Raw genomic sequence first — 21420 nt, 5'->3', positions numbered from 1 at the left:
TTTATCTTACCTCAACCAAAGCGAACTTCTCCTCACTAGTATAATTGTATCTTGTTGCTCTTTCATACTCTTCTGCATTGTCAGGACAATCTTTATTAGAATATTTGTCAGTTGGGTGTACCAGCTTCCATGAATACTGCAGTTCACACAGCAGAATATGGAGAAAAAAAGATGTGGGGAAAAAAAAAGAGGCCTGAGAAACACAAAACATAGCTGGACACAAATAACATGCTTTAAGAAATACTCCAGTGTTTTCAAGAATATCTGAAAAATGGTATTTGGTACCATTCTCAAAACCTGCATAAATTCTGAAACTACTGTCTAGTGGAAATGCCAAACAATAATCTGCCTAACAAATTTTCTTGAAAGCCAGCGATCCTGTATTAGTTCAAAAAATGCAATTCACACTCAGCAGTTAATGCACTTCAGGGTATTTTTTACTGAGCAAATGCTAGCGTAGGCATAAGTTTCTTCTCCACTTGAAGCATGAGAAACACAGACAGACCTCAGAGCATAACAAAAAAATCCATCACACCCACACACAAAAAGAGAAGCTTCGAACTTGGCCAAATATTCACATTTAGAATTCAAAAGACAACAGGAAAACTACATGGTTTTGGAGTGGGGTTTTTTTAATGTTTACTAGGCTTAAAGGTGTGGAAATAGCTGTATTATCTGTGACAATATCATCTGCACAGCATGCATTTCTCTTAAATACTGCCTTTTCAGTCACTGCAAACACAGCTCAAAATGTTCCTGAGCAGTGTCAGGCTGATCTAATATCCATCAGGGTACATCTAGTGAAAAATCCTAGTCACATTTAAATACAATTTTCTCACAGTTTGAGTTCAGCAAATAGTAAGGTCTGGCTGATATTGCCTTTACATAAGTGTTAGATTGCAGAGCAATATAAATTTGCATACTATAATGGATTAATATTTGCACCAATTTACCTACAGCAAAAAAGAGCATCACACCCTGCAACCTACATGCTACAAAGAGGACACCGGGGAAATTATTAAACAAAGATGAAGCATTTTGGGGGCATTAAGTTGACAGGGTTAAGTTGGACATCAAATGTAACCTGAAACTTTTTATCTGAACATGATGCAGGTAATAAGGTTCATGGATATCAAGTGAATGCAGAAGACAGGTAAGTAAGTAGAATACTCCAGATCAGAATAAATTCTCAGTAGGAAGGCAGGGAGAAGGTGAACACAAACTTACATGAGAAGTGCTTAAGGGAATCCATACAAATCAGAAAGACAAAGAAAAGCAGTGATAATAGGCAAAAAAACCCTGCTGTGGTCCTCAGAGAAAGTTTGTTCTGGAACTGGGAGGATAAAAACAGATCTAAGAACAAGAGAATTTCTACAGATATATAATAAAATAGGAAGATAGTCACTGTGAAGAGAGAGCCTGAATGCAGCAACTTGCAATGACAGAAATAAAGGCATCAAGTCTGGGAGTTGAAGAGGCCAGAAACAAATGACAGAAACTTCTCTTAAGAAGGAGAAAAGCAGAATAAGATTTTCACCATAAAATACACTGTTTATTTAAACAGGAATAGGATAATACAGGAAAAAGCATGACTCGTCTACTGGCTTTTAAAAGAGGTAGTCAAAAATACAGAAGAGAAAGAAAACTGGGTCTCTAGCTATGCCCACTGTGACCGCACTGGATTCACGTAGTGCAAATGGCTTGATGCTCCCTCAGACATCAGAGGCAGAGGAGTAGCAAGTCTGGCTTCTCTCATACAATATGTCATCTGTTTCAACCCTTCCTAGAACATGCTTTGGTGCAGGTAAGACATGCAGCTTTTATCTACGTGTCTGCAGCATAAAAAGGATTCCTGCATCCTCCTCTTCAATTTCTGCCTTAAGCAGTTTCTTACTGGAAAAAACACAGTCACTTTTCTAACTGGCATCTGTTTTTAAAATAAATTATTAAAATACAGAGAAATAACTCTGCAGGTTCTTTATTTCCCCTCCCTCATCTCCTCTCAAATTTTCCTTTCCCCACATTTACTTTCCTTTTGACTAAAAGCCTAATCTAAAGCAAATAGGAGCCTTTCCATCCATTTTTGTGTCTTTGGTTAAGACCTTACATGCTTCAATTTACTAAGTGAAGATGTCTAAACATAGCTAGTTGAAGCTGTTCTATCACCTCCTGTGTGACTGCATGTTGGTATGGATATTTCTAACAGAATATAATTTTAAACAACGTTTAGAGGAAAATAATGAAGTCTTAGTCTACAAAATGTACGTATCAAGAGCAACAACGTATTGGGTTTGTGTGGCAAGGTTTTGGTAGTGGGGGGGGCTACAGGGGTGGCTTCTGTGAGAAGCTGCCAGAAACTTCCCCCATGTCTGACAGAGCCAATGCCGACCGGCTCCAAGACGGACCCACCGCTGGCCAAGGCCGAGCCCGTCAGCAACTGTGGTAGCACCTCTGTGATAACAGATTTAAGAAGGAAAAAAAGTTGTGGTGGGGACAGAAACTGCAGCCGGAGAGAGGAGTGAGAACATGTAAGAGAAATAGCCCTGCAGACCCCCAGGTCAGTGAAGAAGGAGGGGGAGGAGATGCTCCAGGCGCCGGAGCAGAGATTCCCCTGCAGCCCGTGGGGCAGACCATGGTGAGGCAGGCTGTCCCCCTGCAGCCCAGGGAGGTCCACGGTGGAGCAGATCTCCACCTGCAGCCCGTGGAGGACCCCATGCCGGAGCAGGGGGATGCCCGAAGGAGGCTGTGACCCTGTGGGAAGCCTGTGCTGGAGCAGGCTCCTGGCAGGACCTGTGGCCCCGTGGAGAGAGGAGCCCACGCTGGAGCAGGTTTTCTGGCAGGACTTGTGACCCCGTGGGGGACCCACGCTGGAGCAGTCTGGGCCTGAAGGACTGCAGCCCATGGGAGGGACCCATGCTGGAGCAGTTCATGAAGAACTGCAACCTGTGGGAAGGATTCACACCTTGGAGAAGTTTGTGGAGAACTGTCTCCTGTGGGAGGGACCCCACTCTGGAGCAGGGGAAGAGTGTGAGGAGTCCTGCCCCTGAAGAGGATGAGGCGGCAGAGACAACACGTGATGAACTGATCGTAATCCCCATTCCCCATCCCCCTGTGCTGCTGCGGGGGGTAGGTAGAGAATTCAGGAGTGAAGCTGTGCCCGGGAAGAAGGGAGGGGTGGGGAGAAGGTGTTTTAAGATTTGGTTTTATTTCTCATTACCCTACTCTGGTTTGATTGGCAGTAAATTAAGTTAATTTCCCCTAAGCTGAGTCTGTTTTGCCTGTGATGGTAATTGGTTGAGTGATCTCTCCCTGTCCTTATCTCGACCCACGAGCCCTTTGTTATATTTTCTCTCACTTGTCTAGCTGAGGGGGGGAGTGATAGAGTGGCTTTGGTGGGCACCTGGCATCTAGCCAGGGTCAACCCACCACAAACGCAAAAACATCTAGTCAAGGCTCACAAATGATCACCTATCCATTAAATATAACAAGTTGAATGTACTGTATGAGATTGACTGTATGAGATTGTACATGCTACTGGATCTCGAAAGCAGCAGCATTACTCCTAGCCTCTGAGAACTTCATGTGCCTTCCTCTGAAAATGTGTTTTGGAGCAGGAGGAGAAAAGGAGTGAAGGAAGAAGGAAGAGGAGAATTAAGGGAACAAAACACAAGACACATTTTCATTCCATTAAAGCAAAGCCTGTCCAACCTCACCAAGCTGCTTCTTTTCCATCTGGTTTTACTCCCTGGATAACATACCACTTCCATGACATGTGCACTCCACTGGGAGAGAAGCTGCAGGCCTTGGAGAGACAGATCAAAGAGCTTCCGATACTCTGCATCTGTTTTTTGAGCTTCCTGTCTACCAGATCCAGTCACCACCTAAAACATTATTAAACAACAACAAAAAACCCCAAACCCACATCAGAACATGCTGTATCCAGCATCCATAGCCAAATTTCTACATAGATTTCTTTTAAAGCATTGAAACAGCATCATGTACCAACACCTGCATTAATATCAGCTTTTTCTTCTAGAGACTTACATAGTTAAACTTCACAGATTTTGGTCAAGTGATGGAAACCACTGGTTTCCCTCATCACCAAAATATTGTTGCAGATGAATTCAAGACACTAATTAGGTATATTATATATAGTTATAGGTTCTATATATGTATACATGTGCATTTCTTTCCTTTTAGTCTCATTTAAACTGCTATGAGCACCCATTTGGAGTAAGGGCTAGACAACCTATTCCAAAAGAGATATGCCAAAAGTTCTAGGATATATATCCTACATAGATAGATATAAGCAGAAGAATACTGCAGTTTGTATGATGTATCATTATTATTTTAAATTTAAATAGTGTAAATATCATACAGAGACTGGGTACTAGCCCTGCAGCCAGCTTTTCTTGGTTCAGATGATTGAGCTTTGTCATTTACCTAGCCTGAGGTTTACCCACTCTTCAGATATTTAACAGAAACTGTTAATCAGTGATGTGAAATTTGCATGAATAGCTTTAATCCCACACACCTCACTGTTGCTGTAACGAGCCAGTTCTGATATGAAACGCATATGGTCTTCTCTGATTTGGATCATCTGCTCACATATATTGTATTGGGGACTGCTGCTGGAAGACGTGCATGTCCATCTGTTTCAGACGACAAAAACCCCCACCTAAATCAGTTTAGGCAATAAATAGTACAACTGATACTGCAAAGAAAGAACCACAATGCATGACTTTTTAAAAAAATCTTCCTTTGAGGCCTTTCCACTCCTCACACCTCTACCTCCGACCCTGCACAATCCATTAGTGACGGATTGCCCTTCTGAGTTCAAACAGCACTTCTTCCAAGTCTTAAGAGAAAATTTTTTTTTTTTCTTTTCTGTATGTTTTTTAAAGGCTGCTGCTATGAAATACAAACCAGCATTTCTCTTCAGGAGCAAACACTTAGGGACAGAACCGAAAAGTACTGAAAGGCAGGGCAGAAGTATAGGTATAGGCTGTAAGATACACCTAGCTACCTTCAGATTGGTTTTCATTATTCTTGTTTAACTATGAAAAGCCTACAGTATGCTCCCAACTATTAAAAAAAAAAGGCATTATTAAATACTATCAACATGTTATCAAGAGGGACACAAAAGACATGCTACCCAGAATGTCATGTTAAGTAGCCTCATATTTTTAGTAGCTCAGTAGGCCCACTGCTGATGATTTTCTCTTAGCAATTACATGCAGGTTATGTGTTTTTTCTGCAGGAATTAAAATGCAAAGCACTACATTCTAAATTCACATAACTGCATGGAGGGAAGGTCTTGGAGGAGCACAGAAATGTTCACTAAAACAAAGCAATAACCATAAACCATGGAACCATTTATGTAAAAACTGGCTGCATTTTCCAGCCATTTTGCTGTGCTGCACACCTAGCAATAAAAAAAAAAAAAAAAAAAAAAAAAAAAAGATGAGGGGGGAGACAAGCTAAGTTGCTGCTCCATATACAATATACACATGCCTATTTACCCATGCACTACTACTGCTCACCTTGCTTAGTAAAATCCTTCATTTCTTTTAAAGAAAGTTTCATATTTAAAGGAAAAAATAAAAATGAAATTAGTGTAAGATAAAATTCATTTCCTCCAACCCAGGTGATAAGAAACGTCACGGATGCAAGAATGAGCTCAGTAGCATACAAAGGTCTTTAAACGACCTGTTTCTTTAGCTGTACTTATTACATGAAATACATTAATAGTAAAATACCCACACCAAAAAATAGACTGAGGCAAAAATCCTACTAATTACCACAGAGCCACAGACTAATGAGTAATTATGAAAATACACTCCAAGGGTCTGACTTTCCCCAGCCCAGATGCTCCCCTCTGTCTCCTTCTCCCCCTTACCTGGATTTATTTTCCTCGTAATGGGCACTGGTCTTAATGTATCTTGCAAGTTCAATCTGCATGTCACCAAACAGTGGGACAACCTGCAACTGCTGTACACAGGGAATAAATGAGATTAGATAAATTATTAAACACAAATCTTAGTGAAAGCAAACCATTATTTACCCATATGAAAGTCCTATATATTTAAAATGCAAGGAGGAATTACCTTTAAAATCACATATTAAGAAACACTTAACCAAATCTCTTAACCAACCTTAAAGAACTTGTCTATCTTGGCTAAATTTATCCTTTTCTTTGCATCCAGCTTATAGATGTTACTGACACTTCCATCCATCAGGTACAATCCAAAGCCCATAACCTGAAAAAGAAAAAAACCAAACCTCTCCGCAAAAGGACCTCAAATATAAAAACCTGCTGCAGTAAGACCATTCTTCATATCATTAAAAAAAAAAGTAATACTTTAAAAACACAGGCCTGAAACACCCACTGTCCATCAAACAGAATATATTTTCAAATACATACATTTCTGTGGTATTCTTTTATTATATGTATATTAGTAGTTTTTACATTAACATTAGCCTGACAAGTTATCCTTAAAAGATGCTACTTGTTTGTATCAAGGTTTAGCACACAAAAAAATCTCACTGAAACTAGAGTCTGGCTATTTTTAGGCAGGTTTTTTTTTTTTCACTTCCATTTTATTAAAATTCTGTATATGCAAACTGATCTGTAACAGAAAGTTAGATCTAACATCTCTGAGCTATTGCTTTTTATGGCTTTCAGCACATCTCTGAATTATACACTCAAGAGTTCAGAAGCATCCAAAAAATATCTAATTACATTTTGTCCAAGTTATTCATTATGTTATAATTCAGTATTTATAACAAGAAGAGCTGAGCATCAGCAACTTAATGTGTTCTACATTTACCAAACAAAAGGCCTAAATATGAAAGACACGTTGCACATCCCTGCAGACAGAATGTAAATGTTCTAGAATTCATGTATTGTTTCATGATGCTTCAGTTTGGTCCTAATAAACAGAGCTCTTCAGAAGTTAAACACTGAAGGGACTCAAAATATTTGTCATCAGGCAAATTTTCAATTCTTACTCTATACCTTTTTTTCCACTGCAAGATATGCAGCTGATAATGTCAACCACACTTCACGTTGCCCAGCAGCCTCTTATTACGTGTACATATTCCAGCTAAGTAAATTTAACTACTTACTAACCCTAATTTTAAGCTGCTTCTTCCCTGAAATCTTTGATACACCAAAACCACTTTGATACCTCCAAAAGCCTTTTATACAAACTTGCCACATATCTAAAATAAAACATAGTAGTTCCTTTCTGTTGTCATTATACTTCATAGAAACACAATTCCATGGAATTGGTTTCCTAAAAACGCTGCAGTTCAATTGGGTCAACTTCAATTTATGACAAACGAAAATGGATTAGAAACTTTCTACATAGATTTATCATGTAATAAAATAAAAAGACAATGGAGAGTGGAAAAAAAAAGAAAAAAGGAATCATTTGAGTTATTTGGTTAATTTGGTTCAATTTACAAAAAAAAAACCAAACAGGAATTCAAATATCTGTGTCCTGCCTCAACCATTCTTTTTTAATTTTGTACCAAAAAGAAACCCACTTTCAAAAGCATGTGTTTCTCACTGGGCGTTAGATACATTTTGTTTTCATAGTAGTCCACACACAAATTCACAATATCTGCAAGCAGCTCTTCATAGCCAACAATCACCTCCAACTGCTGCTGTAAAGACTGGAAAAAAAAGATGAAAAAGATATTAGTCAAGTAGTTATATTCCCTGGGCATCAACAGTTACTACCAACCTGGAAGAGTTTTATTTTAATAGTTTTGTAAAGCATTAGGTACTTTGCAAAAAGACAATTAAAGCTTACTTGTGTTATCTTGTTGTGGTTGGCAAGGAACATGGAGAGGTTCTGGGATTCTTGAATGGACTGAGGATCTGCCATTTTCCGCAGGAACTGAGCAGCTCTTTGAAAACAGAAGAAAAAACAGTATTTCTCTTCAGCAGGACTGCTTGTAAGCAAATCTGTCCCCTCTCAATAGAAACACACTCATCCCCAAATCTGCCAGGGGAACTCTAAGGTGTCAGCAGATCTTTAAGTGCCAGTACCATGGCGTACATTCACTGCTCGTACAGGATTGTCAACGTCAGTGCATCTCCCACCTCCAAACTCCTGAATCAAGCAGAAAGAGAACTTGGCAGACACAGTCAGTACTTTTTTGCCACAGCTTTATAAATGTGAGTTATCCAAACACAGGCTATGGACTCAACAAATCTGTGTCAAGAGCCTGTTTCATGAAAGATAAAGGGAAGGCTTTTTAGGAAAACAGCTGAAAAGAAAGGTGAAAGTTCACTATAAGAGAGATATGGCCTTAATTTATCCCAAATGAACTGTCTTCTAATCCCAAATCCCCCACTGCACCCTAGTTAAAAGACCCAATCCGACCCAACCCAAAAACCATTGGGTATATCCCTCAACTGATGAGGGCAGCGATGGCTTTATAGACCCAAGCCACGCAACAATCCAGGAAAAGTCAGCCTTCCAGAAAATAGAGTTTGTCCTCCAGAAACACACATCCAAAGAAAAAAATGCAAACCAAATAAGTTTAAGAGATCTCCAGGCACAACAACAACTACAAAAGGCAACTACTGGTAGAGGTAGAAATTAAATCTCATGTAAGTGGAAGCAGCATAGATAAAATTGGCTAGTCATTGCCTGAATGGTTTTCTTTATGAAAGATCACAGATGCTACAGCTGGCATAAAGACTGTCTTCCCCTGCTGTTCTCACCATCATGTTTGACAAAAGATACCCGCTACCATCTGGCAGCTCAAGCAGAAAAGTTGGCCACTGATATTCCACCCTCCTCCCCTCCCTGCTACACCTGTGGTCACGACGACCTCAAATAGCAAAGCTGAAATGTCTTAAGAACAAGTGTAAAAACTCTCAGCTACAAATGTCAAAAGTGGATGCCTAAAATAGGATAGGATAGGATAGGAGTGGCACAAGCAACCAGAAAGCCAGTTTCCTCTCAAACTTAAGAAGAAAAGCTGTACTGAGCAAAGTATATTAACTACGTTTAGCGTACACCAAGACAGAAGTATTTAACAGCTTGGCATTAAAAGGCAGAAGAACCTTTTGCTGCTGGAAGAAAAGCATAAAGAAAATAGATTTACTCAACTGCCTAACTGCAGTCAGTGCATCCCAACCTGTCCCACACACGAAGGGACTACTTTTGAAGAGAAAGCTGTCAGAAAAAGAGCAACTGCTGCCATCTCGTGGGAGGCCTCTATCCTGGCAGCAGAAACCCGGGTCCTGTCGCTCCTTGCCGCTTACCGCTTGTAGGCTGAATGGTCGTTCTTCACACTGCACTTCATATTTTTCAACTCATCCAATACTGCAAACATGTTGATGAATTTGCCGAGCGTGATCAGATATGCTTCAGACACAAAGTCCTTCCTCCTCTCTGCGTGGCACAAGCGTCTCACCTCCCCACAAAATCGTTCAATTGCATTTCTCTAATGGGGCAAAAAAGAAGAAACAGGAGTAAAAGCCATGACATTTCCAGGAGAAAAGCTTCATCGCATAACTGGGGCTGGTCTGATGAAAAGCGCCACTGAAGCAGAAAAATGTTTAAAGCATGCAAGGCTAACAAGGCATCAGCACAGGCTTTTCAGCTCCACCTCTGTGGACTTGCTGAGTGCTACAAGTGTCACCAGTGATTTTTGCCACAGAGCCTGCCTGGCGCAAGAGGCAAGGTTCTTTGCAGATTAAAGTCATAAAAGTTTAAAATCCCTTTGAAAAAAGTGATTTCACGCTCTTTAGTGAGGAAATGTATATGCATTAAAAAGCAAATTATAGGTACGTTCCCTTAAAACAAAAAAAATCCACAGCGCACTGTACATGCCAACTCTCAAAACCATCTTGGCACATGTTTATTTGAGGGCTTATTTCCAAGCACACATCAGGGACATTTGAGATGGTGATTACAAGTACAAAAAAGACAGCGACTTCAAATGTAAAGAGGAATCTGTTCTGACTTTAGAGCACTAACCTCCTTGAATGAAAGGAGATTGTTTGTACCCAGTAAGATCCGCCAGTTGGGGAAGATGACAGGAAATACTACATTTCATTCAGTCTCCTCTTCCTGTGTGCTCCAGGGCTTGCGGGCTCTAGCTGCTCTGGCTCCCTCCAAATAATGCCTGGAAACATCCTCAGTCCATTGAACCAGATGGCAACCTTCCAGCACGGGAGGAGAAAGCGAGACAGACTGCTATTCTCCAGCACCCATGTAGCTCGGGTGGCTGGCAGGTCACAACAACCGGGTTAGCTTGCCTCAACTATGAATTTGCATAGCAAACTGGCACCTGCTGCTTTGGTGTCCAGACTTGTGGATCCCTCACTTCCCAACAAATGGTTTCTGTGCCAAGATGCTTTTATGTATACATGTGCAACACATTATATTTCTATTTCCTTTCTTCCTAGTGCCAGAACTGTCCCCACGTGCTCCGTAGAGACCATATACAATTACCTTTGATTTTATGCTGAAAGTCTTAATGGAGATCGCCTGAAGTTTCCAAGATAGGCGTTAGAAATTCTGCCCTTCTGTGAGACAATATGGGGGGTTTTTTCAAAGTATAATGACTAGGTTCAGTAACTGAGCACACAAGATCAAGCATACAAAATAGGAATATGAGAATACAATCCTACTGACAAATTTTGTTTCCATTCCGTTTACCTGAAAATACATAAAATTCATCAGTTTTGTGACTTCCGGCTCCAGAACTTCTACAGTTTTCTCATAAATTTCTACTCTGTTAGGCTGCTCGTTGCACTTGACCTGAGGACAATTAAAGAGATCATTAGACTTGGAACTTTTGCTCATAAAGCTTCAGAAACTAAGAACCCCAATGGCAACTTGCATAGATGTATTATCATCCTAAAGTGACAAACTTAAGGCATAAATTGCCAGTTTGGGTAATTTTACGCTAGTCTTCTAAGATTAACTGTGTGCGTTACAAAAAAAAAAAAAATATCTAAGATTTTTCTCTGCATTACCTCACAGCAAATAATTTAGTTTTCAAACACCTCTGTATGGTTAGGACAATATTCTTTCCACATTATTAAGCCACTTGCTGAAAGTCATGCACTAAAATAGGGCCAAAACCAGAAATAAAAACAGATTACCTGATTTCCACTCTAAATATTTAAACCACAGGATAAGCCTTCCTTGCATTTCAGTACAAAAATAATTAAATTACAAACTCGTTATGAAGCAGGCAGGTGTCAGCTCATGGTTATAATTTTGTTCCACTTTCTGATGCATCTTTACATTTTTCCCATCCCACCCCTGTACAAACACTCCCAGACACTTGAGGCTGCCTATGGACTTCTCACCTATTCATAGGGGTTTACTTTTGTATACAGATCAATAAAACAGTGTGTAGCTCTGACATTCAGAAAATTACTACATAGGATGTCTAGAAACTTAAATGTTTAACCTGAATTGTAATTATTACACGCTATGCCACCTGTTAAATCTGCTTTGAACGTGTTAAGTTGGGGGGGGTGTCCATTTTCTTGAAAGAAATTAATTAAATTTTGACCTCAAACAGATCTGACAATCAAAAATTTTGCTTCTAGAGCACATTACCCCTATACTACTCTTGAACCAATCAGTAAGATTAACACAAACTCCATGAGGTATTGCTATAGCAGGGGAGGACAGGGGAGGACAGGGGAGGACAGGGGAGGACAGGGGAGGACAGGGGAGGACAGGGGAGGACAGGGGAGGACAGGGGAGGACAGGGGAGGACAGGGGAGGACAGGGGAGGACAGGGGAGGACAGGGGAGGACAGGGGAGGACAGGGGAGGACAGGGGAGGACAGGGGAGGACAGGGGAGGACAGGGGAGGACAGGGGAGGACAGGGGAGGACAGGGGAGGACAGGGGAGGACAGGGGAGGACAGGGGAGGACAGGGGAGGACAGGGGAGGACAGGGGAGGACAGGGGAGGACAGGGGAGGACAGGGGAGGACAGGGGAGGACAGGGGAGGACAGGGGAGGACAGGGGAGGACAGGGGAGGACAGGGGAGGACAGGGGAGGACAGGGGAGGACAGGGGAGGACAGGGGAGGACAGGGGAGGACAGGGGAGGACAGGGGAGGACAGGGGAGGACAGGGGAGGACAGGGGAGGACAGGGGAGGACAGGGGAGGACAGGGGAGGACAGGGGAGGACAGGGGAGGACAGGGGAGGACAGGGGAGGACAGGGGAGGACAGGGGAGGACAGGGGAGGACAGGGGAGGACAGGGGAGGACAGGGGAGGACAGGGGAGGACAGGGGAGGACAGGGGAGGACAGGGGAGGACAGGGGAGGACAGGGGAGGACAGGGGAGGACAGGGGAGGACAGGGGAGGACAGGGGAGGACAGGGGAGGACAGGGGAGGACAGGGGAGGACAGGGGAGGACAGGACACACACCAACTGGTCCCCAAGTGCTAAAAGACAGTATGGCATGCACAGCTTGCCTATTCATGAGTCAAAGTAGACTACATTTCATAGCTCCTTGATAAAGCTATATCCATGCAACTCCACACCAAAACAAGACAGAAGTTCACATGACGCATGACAGTTTAATTTTCATCCTTTACCTGAGGAATGGCTCTTGAGCAGCTTCTCCATGTGTATAACATGACTGCATATTCCTGACCCTCTTCTAGCATTTCATTCTGTAAGAAAGACACTCAGCATAATTAGGCATTGTAATACAAAAGGGTTAAATCCACTTGTCTTCCATCATTCCAAAACCTTGTCCAAACAAACCTATGATGAATGTATATGTACAAACACAAATATATTGCAAGCTGAATGATACATCAACTGTATGTATGTAAAATAATATTACCATAATTCATACGCTCAGCTGGCATATTACATGTATTAGAGCTGACCAGCTCCTGAGGTCCAGCTTGGCTATAAACCAACAGCTAAAAAAATAATTTCATTTATTCTCAGTCACGTGTTTTAGCACCCAAACTATTTCTGAGAGAATTCACATCATCCTCTTAATACCACGTAAGCCAACAAACACCCACTAGATCACTAATCAACAACCGCAGCAAATATGCCTACCTAATGACAAAAAATTATTATCTCCCCAGATCAGATTGGTTTTTGTGTTGTTCTTTCTTCCCCAAAACTAAAGACACTGTGATCTATAAATAAAAATGCTAACCCGAAAGGGGGTGGTGGTCTTGTTTTTCTTTTTAACGTTGGGTACTGCAAGTGGAATGGTCCAGGTTGAAAGAGTCAGCACACGCAGAGCAATATCCTTTTTTTACATGTCAAAGGAGAGGGCCCACAACATGCAAACAATCAAAACAGGTTAAGGAGTCGCCAGATAATTTTAAGAGTAGATTGGTGTAAATACACATAATTTTCAGTAGCATGTAATCAGGTGCTTAACCTGCCCATTCCACTGTTTGTGAATTGACTTCTAGAATTACAAGACACCTCACTCCTCATTTTCCAGGAGTGCCATGAAATGACAAGTTCAGTACAGACCAGCATTCACAGCCTGCAACTTATTTGTATCCCAAAACAGCAACACGACCAGCAGAGATGGATGGAGTTACTAGTACAAAGTCTTATCTTATATTGTGGAACTGTTAAAAACCACAGAATACCTTACACAGAAGCATGCCAATAAACCACTAACATACTCCACAGTGAGGAAGCCAACAAAAACCCTTCAACACCACTAAACTGACAGAGAAGTAGTGGAAATTTGGGAGGATGGAAGTAATTTTTCACTCAAGTTACAGCAGCTACCTGTCAATACAACCAACTCACCTCACAATACTGTAAAAATGCATAATGAAAGCAAGAAACTTTTGAGCAACATTGGCTGATCAAGGAGAAATACCATTTTAAAATTATCAAGAAGTACATGTATGAAAAAAGAGAAGCCACACACTTTTTCATCTCACTGCCTCCTGGAAGTGCTGTAGGCAACCTGGTTTGTGGTTTTCTGTGACCACAAGTCTTACAATGAAATGCAAGAAGACATGTTCCTTTCCTTTTGTTCCAAGTTAACACAAAAGTATATATCTGCACATCTACCTACCATGCTAGAATGGACTGTAGCTTGCTCAATGTATCTTGCAATGCCAGTGACAAATGCATTTCTGTCTTCAAAATTAGTGTTGAAGTTTGGCTGCAGAGAAAGCAAAATGCACAATTTAATCCTTGGTAAGGAAAAGAATTTTATATATATTGCAAATATAAACATGCTTTGGGTTTGGTGTTGCATTTTTTTTTAAAAGCACATACTCTATTTCTTAACAGCAATGGGAAATGGAAAAACTCTTTTTCCTACAATGACAACACACCTGGTAAAGCAGAGATGATGGCGGCGGTTCAATACATGGTTGCTGATCTGGCAATGGTAATTCTTCCAAGAGATCCACATTGGACAAGGCATCCTCCAGTGTTACTTGAGCAGTCATTTTGCACCTGGTTAAAAAATACATACATACATAAATGTATACACACATACGTATAACTTTTTATATATTATTCTATACACAGAAAACAAGTGAGTAGTACGAAGAGCAGGGGACTACTCATGCTGTGGGAAATGTGCAGTTTCCCTTCAACCATAACAGAAGGGAAACAGTCAAAACTGAAACCCAGCTGGTTTTAGTATACAAGTTTAAAAAAGACTTTTAGGACTAACACCCACCTCCTTACTTTTATGAGTTGAGCAATGTTTCTCTTCACCAAGGCTGCACACCAGAAATACACACAAAATAGAGGAAAGGATGACCTCTAATGAACAGTAGAGAAAGGAAGACTACTATGTGCCCTTCTCTGGTTAAGCTAGAAGGAAAGTTATTCTATGGTCTGCTTCAGTTATGATAAACACAGAAAAATCCTGTAACAAGCAGAGGTATAAAACTTTCCTGTAAGGTTTCAGTTTTGAGCCAACAAGTCTTCAAACCCTTATGCACAGATACTACCAGTCCATCTTCAGGAGACCTGGCTGTCAAAAGGTGCCAGCAGTCTCCAGTGTTTCATGTCCTGGGACATCCAGATCCGCTTTGAGTGGTTAGTGATAGATAGGCACAAAACTCCTCAGGATCATGGCGATCTCCATACACCTTCAACTGCTGCCACTGTATGGGGGTTTGAACCAAAAACAACTACGAGAAGAAATTTTAGGAAGAAAGTGTAGGGTGGAACAACTCAATCATCTACTTTGTATAACGATCTACTCATCCTCCTAGGTGGAGTAAAAAATTCCTCATTTTTAAGACAACACCTCTAATCAAGCTGTCTCTTTTATTCCACAGGGCTTTGCAGGTTATTTCCCCCCACTTAGAAGAGCAAAACCATGCACCTACTATGAAGGGTCTGAGGGCTGCCCTTGGCTCTATCCAGGAGGACAGGAACACCCCCTGAAGCACAAGCGCCTGCACCCCGGAGGAACAGGGCTCTGCCTGGCACGTGTCACCCCCGTGGAGACCTGCCATCCCCACAGGCGGGGGGAACGGGCAGATCTCGCCACAGCTTTGCCGAAAGCTCACCGTGAGAGAGCCAGGATGGGTCGGCAATCCCCCCACTTCCTGCACTTTTAGTGGCCTGGCAGAAAAACCTCCTCACTTTCTCTTACCTAATTATGGTTTCCTGTGGAAAGCCCCACAGAAACAACAGCTTTACCTCCAAGGAAAGGCTCAGCTGACAAAAAAAAAAAACCAACCAAAAAACCAAAAGCCAAAGCAAAGGGAAGGAAGCAGCCAGAAGTGATTACCTATCTTCCTTCAGAGACCAACCCTGCGTCCCAAGCCATCTCTACAAAGCTAACACACCACGTACAGAGAGAGCTTGCCGATAACTTTAAACAACCACCATCAGAAAGGTCTACAGGCCTTCTGTTTCTTGAAACCCCAGCCCCAACCTTGCTTCAAGCCTGAGCGTTTGAGTTTTTGTTAAAATAAATACATAAACAAACGCCTATATTGTGCAATTTGTGATCCCTGCCAAAAAACGAGGGAGGACTGGACTGACAGGAGTGCCGGCTGGCAGACCTGCACCAGGATGCTTGCCCAACACCTACCTACACCCAGCTCAAGCTCCTTTACAAGAACCACAGTTATTCTCAAATTAGAGACCGGCAAAAGCCACAGCGTCCTCCCTTCGATAAATAAACAAATGCCAAAAAAATTCCATGTCTGGGCAAAAGTCCTGTGAGGAGGTCAGACTGTCAACAGCTTTACCCTAGAGGAAACAGAAGAGAGTTGCCAAGAAGTCGGAGCATTTCAAATAAACAGTATTTTCATTTTTGGTCTGAGTACCTCTAGATCAAGCTTTAGCTAAAAAAGAAAACAACACAACACTTTACATAGGTTAGTTTAACTGAAAGGCTCCTTCCAGCTTGAAACTCTTCCTCCTCTCAGCCTCTCTATCAAAGCAGAAACACCTGGCCGTGCAGCTGCTCCGAGATGGTGGTGGGACCAATGGGCCCATGGCCCTCTCCTCCGCTGCACCGCAGGACAGGCAAACAGCCACAAACCGCAGGCTCCAAGCAAGCACAACGGGGGTCTGCTACAAAAAACTGCTCCACCCATGCTCCAAAAACCATGGTGAAAAATGGCTGCCCATTCTACACCAAAAATTACTGCTCTTATCTACGTAAAGGGGAGCTGTCATTGAGTGCAAGAAAAGTATCAACACCCTCTCCCCAATGCACACATCTTCCTTCTCCTCCCAAAACATGGTCCGTTGATGACTCAGGTCCCTGCTGCAGGAGAAAGACAGGCATTCATAAAAGCCAGGCTCCTGACTTCCATTTCCTCAGCACTACAAGGAAATATTCTGAAGATATGGCTCTTAATCCCCATACGTGCTATTTCAGAAAGCATGCCTGCACACTTTTGGCCTCAGTATTTACAATTGCACAGGGGTTATCCTCCAGCATCAGCTTCCTATGTTCAGACTATCAGACATTAGACTATCTGGATTTTTTTTAATACTGGGAAAATAATTTAAAAATAGAAACCAAAGCATAAGCAAAACCAATATCCCATCTCACACTGCCATCTATTTAACAGCACAGGTCTGGGAAACCCCCGTTAGCAGGCCAGAGGCACAAGCTCAGAAACAAAAGCTTCCTGCTGCCCTCTGGGCTGTGAAGAGGAATACGGGAAAGCACATTTTTCCAAGCCCTTCGGCATGATTTCCCAAAGACAGATCAGCATTTTTTGAACCAGGAAAACATAAGTAATCGGGTGCAGACTGTTACAAAAGCCTTCTTGTTTTAAGGTCACTCGCTGACAGCTCCGCTTTGTAATTTTGCCAAAGGGTAAAGGTATCCACATGCCTGGTGTTTCGTTGGCCAAGTTCAACGTTCCTGTTCAGCTTTTTACTCTGGTACCTAGCAAGACATGAGAGAGGAAGCAGCTCCTTCCTGCCGAGCTTTGGCACGTTTGCAAACGTTGTGAGGGCATGATCTGCGCTTCCCCCCTGCCCCCCGAGAAGCGAGCAGCAGAGGTTTGACAACAGCAGTGGTGTGGGGACAGCCAGAGCTCAGCTGCACTCATGCCGTGTTAGCCAGGAGACAACCTCCCACAGCCAGGTGACACCACCGCACGGTCCTTGCCACCTCCTCGCCTGACGCGGAAGCCCTGGGACCAGGACAGAAAGATTTCCTTGAAGTTCGGGTTTTTTCCTCTTTCTTTTTTGCTGCTGTTGTTAATAAAACAGCTCCAGAATATTTCTAATGTACAGCGACGGAGGGCTAGCAAAACCAGAATTTTTTCCCCCACTATGTCTCAGAAAAATTAATTTAAGAAAACTAAAATTCCCAAGACACAAAATTGGATAGATTTGCCTCCTTAAGAGTCACTCACTATGAGTTGTTACAGGTGAAATTACTGGGCAGGAGCACTAATATTTTAACAGACTCCCTTTTGGCAGAGAACATAAGAAACTTCAAAGACTGACTGAAAAAATTCAGAAGCCACAGTCTGATTAGGAGTTTACCTAAATGAGAACAGATTAAAACGCTGTAGTTATACTGATAATTATAGTTATACTAGTAAATTTACCCAAACTGCGAGAATTATTTTCTTACTAAATTCCTGTGATGATGTGTTTTCAGCTTTGTACCTTTTTCCACAGTTTTCCAGACGGTTTTTCTCAGGTAGAAGACATGTAAGAATTACTTTTGAAATAATCCTCTTTTGTTATCTTTGTATCATGACCCATCATTATAGCAGTAAAGTCAAAATGCACTCCAAGAACACATTTTCCTGGACATACACAGCTTAATTAAAAACCATTAATTATCTGACATCAGATAATCACACAGAGAATCACATATGCCAGCAAGCTGTTTTGCTAAATTTTGGTGTCTCATAAGCACACCCAGCTTTCTAAGCAGGAAACAGCAGCATGTGTGCTGATTTCAGCTCCCTTTTCTGGATTTCAAAGCAAGAAAATCCCTGTCTCCTGCATAGACAAGTTTCAGCCTTACAGTGCCAAGTCCCACTATGTCCAAGGACCAGAGGTGTCAATCACAGGGTTTTTAGGGAAACTGGGTAAGTTAGTGCAAGGCCACTGACTAGCTTAAATTAAGATATTCTTCTTTTTCTTCAGTCTTGAAGGAGATGAGCACTGGCTGGGCCTGACATGCTCAGAAAAGCTTGTGCTGCAGAGAAGCTTACTGAGCTGCCTGCGTTGCTTTTTGTCCACAAGAAAAACAAAACAAAAAAAGGCACCAGACCTTGAAGTCACTTTAGCATTGTTTACATTTTGATTTAACTTCAGAGCTGCCTTATTATTGAAACATATTCAGACAAAAGATTCACCAATCTTTTTTAAAAGTCGTAATTCTGTACTGTTGTTCACAGCCATGCAACTGTTACTGAAATCCGGAATAAAACTCCTTAACAGCAATGAGAAGTTAAGAAGCAGGCACTCCTTTATTGCAGCGCTGGGCACACAGGGGATCGCTCCACCTATCGTGTGCACCTGTCTAGTCTAACTGTGCAGGTTAAATACGCACCTGTTATACATAGTCACTAAATTTCTAGAAAATGTTATACATAATCATTAATTTTCTGATAAACCATTAGCATATGTAAATGTCTCTTCACACAGGTGCAGTGAAGGTCTCTGGTGGTCTTCAGAAGCCCTCTGGTGGTCTTCCATAGTCTTCCTCACTTGTCTGCTTCTTGACCTCTCTTAGGTGATTCTGCACAGTACAATTCTTACCATCATCTATATTAATTTACATAAAAATGCATACTATGTCTATTCTTAAATGTAACCTTTCTAATAATTGGTCCTTCAGTCACACCATCTTATTAATATTCTTATGTTAAAACAATCATTGGTTAATCTCACTTAACTCTACTGATTAGAATCCTCAATAATTAGATCGAGGTGGGAAGGGTAAGGGGTTTCCAAGCAGCAAACTGGTGTCCATAATGGTTTCCTTAGTTTCCTAAAACAAAACACTACAAATCAACAAATCTTTGTCAAAGTTTCTGTGGTTAACTGATTTTAGACAATACTTGAATTCTTATGGTTACACATAGTACATTTTCTAAAGTTCCTAAGTTCCTCTGACTACATTTCAAACTTAACACTCTCATACCTATGCTTCACAATTTTCTACTTCTTAATCAAACCAAACTCTTTTATGTGATTAAATTTTTGTTTCTTTACCAGAATATTTGCAACACAACTGCATGGTATGCAGTGACCTGCACACAACATTGCTCTGGTATTTAGAGGAGATGAGTGTCAATCCTAATAAAGACACCATTTCCACATCACTATCCTTACAGAATAATGTTGAAGTCTTTGCAAAAGATCTACATTTTTAATTCCAAGCATGTCAGAAAATGCCAAGCATGTATCTCTCAGCCTTTCTCCTTTAGGCCTCCTGAGGCATCAGATTATTTGGAAAAAAAATACGAACAGGAGCGAACCATAGGGAAAAGTCTTTTGGACAAAAAAATAGAAAAGTGACCAGAAGAAATAATAAAAAACCAGAAGGTAAGGTCTGAGAAAGCAGAGAGTAGAGCGCATTAACTTCAGAATCACTGTGAGAGAGGCCTGCTATCATACTATTCAGCTCTCAAGCTCAAAGTTAAAAAAATTCCCCCAAATTCCAGGGAGTTAAGTAGTTATAAAAAAAAAAACCTTTGAATTTTAAACATTTCTTCCAGTGACAGAGTAAAGCAGGTCAGATTATTTACCAAAGAGAAGATCAAAAGACAACTCTGGCGCTCAGTCTATAAATAGTTAAAACAGGAAAACGATGCTTGATGATAGGAGATAGTTCTTAAACTTGTCGAGCAACAGCACACACAATTCAACAGATGTAGCTAGTAATTAAGTTAAAAAAAAAATAAAAAAAATACGGGTAAAGCAAATGAACTTAGGTAACCGTAGGTTTCTTGAGACCTTGTTATAAATACAGAAATTACCATGCAGTTCCTCTTTAGCCTCTGCCACAATCATTTGGCCAAGACTTCCCCAGTAACGGCCTCTAATGGCCTTAAGAATCTATCCCACTAAGCTTTAAAAAGACATTGATTCCCAACGTAAAAAGTTCAACCTCAAATAACTGGTCTGAGCAATATCTACTTACAGATGAAAAATAAAGCCCTTCGCTACAAAAATTATCAGATGAAATTCTATGGCTGTGTTAGATGAGATCAGAGGAGATGATGAGGGTGGTATCATGTCATCACAAAGCATTTTAAAAAAAACAAAAAGTATATTGAGTATCCTGAAAATATAGAGGGAAAGAACGGGAAGTAACTCCTTGGAGAGGTGAAAGCACGTATGCCATTTAAATTAATTGCAAACTGGCATTATCCTCTGGACTAAGATTTTCAAGTGACCATTCCCACAGAAAACAGATAAATAGTATAAGTCAGCCCTTTGGTTAAAAAAAACCAAACTAGAGAGTATCAAGCTACAGCAAGAGCAACTTTTCTTCAGAAAACACTAATTTGAACTATTACACAGAGGCATTCACTTTGTGTCAATCCTTGCTCTCCTTTTTGGAAAAAGGAGTAACAACATTAAACTTCCCTCAAATAAACAAAAATAATTAAAACCTAAATCCCATAGCTGACAGGTGTTTTTTTTTACTTTGCATCACTCAAAGATTTGGGAACACCTGAGCACCCTCACCTTGAATTTTTTAAGGATTTATCTTCACACAACCGTCCAAGTGGTAAGCCAGCAGTCTTCCTGCTTGAAACATGGTGGATTGCAGCAGGTAATGATCTGGACGCAGTGACAATTTCCAGGTGTTTTTTGCTGTCAGCTCCTTACAGCACATCTTTTGCCATACTGCTGCATACCAGAAAGATCAGGCGATGGACATAAGTGGGTCTATTGCTATCACATGCTCATCTCGTGCCCTGGAAGGTAAACTTCCACGAAAACAA

At 41.4% G+C, this 21420-nt stretch overlaps 1 protein-coding gene across 3 annotated transcripts in view; it reads right to left on the bottom strand.

Moving 5' to 3' along the window:
* CYFIP1 (cytoplasmic FMR1 interacting protein 1) overlaps positions 1-21420 on the bottom strand; it is an 81739-nt gene that overhangs the window by 48486 nt on the left and 11833 nt on the right. For all 3 annotated transcript variants that reach the window (XM_052774098.1, XM_052774099.1, XM_052774097.1), the window contains exons 2-13: positions 14338-14461; positions 14073-14162; positions 12598-12675; positions 10689-10790; positions 9287-9468; positions 7821-7917; positions 7552-7680; positions 6156-6260; positions 5900-5991; positions 4535-4652; positions 3759-3881; positions 11-136 (exon numbers count right to left, since the gene is read on the bottom strand). In XM_052774098.1, coding sequence (XP_052630058.1) covers positions 11-136; positions 3759-3881; positions 4535-4652; positions 5900-5991; positions 6156-6260; positions 7552-7680; positions 7821-7917; positions 9287-9468; positions 10689-10790; positions 12598-12675; positions 14073-14162; positions 14338-14454 — 1359 coding nt within the window. In that variant the 5' untranslated portion in view covers positions 14455-14461. The remainder of the gene's footprint in view (positions 1-10; positions 137-3758; positions 3882-4534; positions 4653-5899; positions 5992-6155; positions 6261-7551; positions 7681-7820; positions 7918-9286; positions 9469-10688; positions 10791-12597; positions 12676-14072; positions 14163-14337; positions 14462-21420) is intronic.

Source organism: Harpia harpyja, chromosome 22 (assembly GCF_026419915.1).
Source record: "Harpia harpyja isolate bHarHar1 chromosome 22, bHarHar1 primary haplotype, whole genome shotgun sequence".
Lineage (NCBI taxonomy): Eukaryota > Metazoa > Chordata > Aves > Accipitriformes > Accipitridae > Harpia > Harpia harpyja.
The sequence above is the reverse complement of the archived record's forward strand: the minus strand, read 5'-3'. Positions and strand labels throughout refer to the sequence as shown.